Here is a 3,225-nt window from a genome sequence, read left to right on the forward strand (position 1 = left end):
TATCTATGTAGAGATACTGCTTGCAAACCAATGATGATAAGATGATGTTAGGGGGTAGGACTAGATAAGTCTAACTTCTTCCTACTCCATTCAAGCATGTACTAGGTATAAGTAAATTGATAACGCATTTGTGGATATGTGTGAAATTATGTGTGTTGACATATTGACTGTCGTTACATGTTTGAAAGAATAAATCAAATCAAATCAAATCAAGTACGTTACTTTCCTAATGCACATTGCTTTTCTTACTTTCAGTCTTATCCAGTTCACTCGCTGCCTTACAGGAGAACAGTGTCCATACACAACGACAGCCGCTGCACCCGGGTCAAAGTCCAGCACACCTGGCCAGTAAAGCTGATTCTGATCCAAACATACAGGTTTTACCAAAAAAAAAAAAACAAACAAACCACACAGGCTTAAGAAACCACAGCTCTCAGACTGGAAGAAATATAGTCACAGAAATGTGAGAAAAATTTCAGAAAGGAACTGAGAATTTAACCAACGCACAACAAAGGAACCAGAAAAACACAACTGAACTAAGAATAAAACAGCAAACACAAGCAGAACTCACAGGTGTGCAGTGCGGACGGTGCTGCTCGTATAGGTGAGGTGCTGCTGGTGGAGGCATCAATCACACACTGCTGATGTGGGGGAAATGTGTGTGTGCGCGTTTTGAAACTCAGATAAAGTCTTCCTCTTTCGCCTACTCTCTCTCTGTTTCAGCTGACGTCGCCCTGCCTGTCTGCAGCTCTCAGCCTCACCCTGAAACGGTATGTCTCCTGAGGTGGCGTGTCGGTGCTGCAGCCGATCACACATATGAAAACATGAATAGCATTAAAAGGTCTCTACTTACCTGAGTGTGTGGTCTGGAGCCAGTGTAACAAAATGATGCCTCAGTGCAGGTGACAAACCACCTGCCCACCACTAACACTAGCGGGGATGAAAACGAAGGATGCACGCTACAACGCTAAGAAACAGTGAAGGTTTACATCTACAAGGTTTCAAAAATATTGCTCAGCTGGAGCAAATAAAACAGGTTGTGGATACAAATCTTTTTATTTTCTCCACAAAACTGTACAGACTTAAATATTGGTGACACGAAGGGTATAAATGCTGGGAAAGCCTAGAGTGGTGCATGATGGGAAGCTCAGGCCACCTCCTCCATGTAGTCAGCGCCGTGACTCTGGCTGAGCTGCGAGATGCTCAGATCCTGGGTGGACTCATCAAGCTGCAGACAGAACAGACGCCAAGTCAGCTTGACCTCGGGGTTAACAACACAAACCAGATCCTGGACACGTCCCCACCTTGTCGCTGTGGTCGGGCCCCTCGATGGAAACCTCCTCGATGTCCTCCCCGATGCTCAGCTCGCTCTTGGACAGATCTGAGCGGTGGCTGAAATCAGATGCTCTCAGTTAGTTTCTGTGATATCAACCTGTGGAGAGATCTGGAGCTGCAACAACAAAACTAGTGAGAGCTGAAACGTGTGTGTGGATTTGCTTCCACTGTTTATTCTGCTTTAACCAGTGCGACTCTGCTGACATGATGCGGCTGTGAAGCTGGTGTGACCGGACCACTAGACAGTCAGCACACAGCTGGCTATTCACAGTCTTACCTGTTGAAGTCGTCGTCATACTCGACATCGTCATCTGTGGGAACAAAGGTTCACATGTTTGTGGAACTTACTCAGTGCCCCTGTGTTTCCAGTGTAACCATTATACACAGTAACTGGCTGATTAATGTGTCAGTGGCAGCTCCGACTGCTCCTGTGAAGCTGCAGGCTGCTGCAGAAACACCCCAAAGTAAAATGTGCCTCCACAGGAGGAGAAATAACAAACACTGAGACCTGTTCCTATCTCTCTTTACAGCTACGTTACAGTGTTCACACAGGCTGGAACTTTTCATGCCAAACTGAGAGTGAAGTGGGACCATGAAGTGGGACCAGTGCGGCCAGTGTTGGGCAGCAGTGTTTTAACACACAGCTGCCACGTGACTCTGTTAATGTCACCAGGTGCTCTTTAAAACCTGGAGGCCATCTTTATCATGGGCGACAGAAGAACTGGAGATAAGAAACCTGTAAAACCTGCTGACAAAAAGCTTGGCGTGAGACTGTCCAACGTCAGCCACAGTGACTGTAACTGCAGAAATGCTGTTTGTGGTCTCTGTCCAGTGCGTGCTATCTGTGCACATCCCAGTAATGACAGAGAGACTGTGTGTGATGTTTGTGACAGTCTGAGTCCTACCTAAATGCAGGGACCCGGTTTTGTCGTTCAGGGCCTTCGAGTCTCTGAGTCCCTTCTCTCTGGAGTCTGAGGCACCTGCAAGAGGAACAGTCACAGTCTGACACTGTGCAGAAGACTTCCTGTTACAGAGCGGAGCTAGTCCGGCTCAGAAAAAACATTTTACGTTCCAGTTTTACATCAAATCGGCTGCAGGTGTGTAGCTCTGCAGTACACATCATGATCTCATCCCTACTGTCCAGAGGAACAGCCTGCTACATGGCACCAACTGCAGGATCTCTCCTGTAGCGCCACCCTCAGGACAAACATGTTGGCTTCCACTACTGTTCAGACCTGAACAACACAGAAATCCTACAGACAGCCCCAGATGTTTAGTTTCAGCCTGAACTACCAGGATTGCTGGCTGGACTCTTACCGTTCTTGCTGTGGCTCTGCTCTGATATGTTGCTTCCTCCTCCTCCTCCTCCTGGTCTCAGAGCCTCGGACAGGGACCCTACAGGACTCTCTCTGGTCTTGGACGCCTCCACGTTCCTGAGATACAAACAGTCAGCTGAGCACAGAGGGATGACATGGACACACACACACAGCTGAGGACTAAACAGGACGGATGGAGCGTGGCCCAGACAGAAGACGACCCCATGTGTCTCAGTAGTCCAAGCTGAAGACATGAACGCAGTGTGCACTGTAGTCTGTACAAGCTGGTTTCCACATGCAGCTCCTTCAGGCTCCTGTTACTAATCTTTCATTGTTTTGCACAGAATTCATGTAAAAACTAAATATATTTGTAAAAACCTTTGACATGAGCAGAGAGTTCCCTGCACATGACTTTCAAACCAGCACACGAGATGAGGTGTCTGATGTATTTGTTCACCAAAACAGACCTAGTATGTCCTCAATACATCAACATTTCCACTGAGTTTGGTGCATGTGAAGACAAGATGGTTTTATTTGAGCATGTGGCTCCAGGATGTGCTGTGACCCATCCTCA

At 47.3% G+C, this 3,225-nt stretch overlaps 2 protein-coding genes across 2 annotated transcripts in view; both read right to left on the reverse strand.

The window, feature by feature from the left end:
• Window positions 1-903, reverse strand: part of ccr6a (chemokine (C-C motif) receptor 6a) — a 6,932-nt gene extending 6,029 nt beyond the window's left edge. Inside the window, exons 1-2 of the mRNA XM_020624657.1 lie at window positions 572-903; window positions 250-360 (exon numbers count right to left, since the gene is read on the reverse strand). The gene's annotated coding sequence lies outside the window, so the exon portion shown is untranslated. The remainder of the gene's footprint in view (window positions 1-249; window positions 361-571) is intronic.
• A 150-nt stretch (window positions 904-1,053) lies between these two features.
• Window positions 1,054-3,225, reverse strand: part of cep43 (centrosomal protein 43) — a 10,177-nt gene continuing 8,005 nt past the window's right edge. Inside the window, exons 12-16 of the mRNA XM_020624656.1 lie at window positions 2,653-2,768; window positions 2,241-2,315; window positions 1,613-1,646; window positions 1,305-1,392; window positions 1,054-1,228 (exon numbers count right to left, since the gene is read on the reverse strand). Of these exons, the coding sequence (XP_020480312.1) occupies window positions 1,148-1,228; window positions 1,305-1,392; window positions 1,613-1,646; window positions 2,241-2,315; window positions 2,653-2,768 (394 nt within the window). The 3' untranslated portion in view covers window positions 1,054-1,147. The remainder of the gene's footprint in view (window positions 1,229-1,304; window positions 1,393-1,612; window positions 1,647-2,240; window positions 2,316-2,652; window positions 2,769-3,225) is intronic.

This window comes from Monopterus albus, unplaced genomic scaffold, assembly GCF_001952655.1.
Source record: "Monopterus albus unplaced genomic scaffold, M_albus_1.0 scaffold334.1, whole genome shotgun sequence".
In the NCBI taxonomy this organism is placed as follows: domain Eukaryota; kingdom Metazoa; phylum Chordata; class Actinopteri; order Synbranchiformes; family Synbranchidae; genus Monopterus; species Monopterus albus.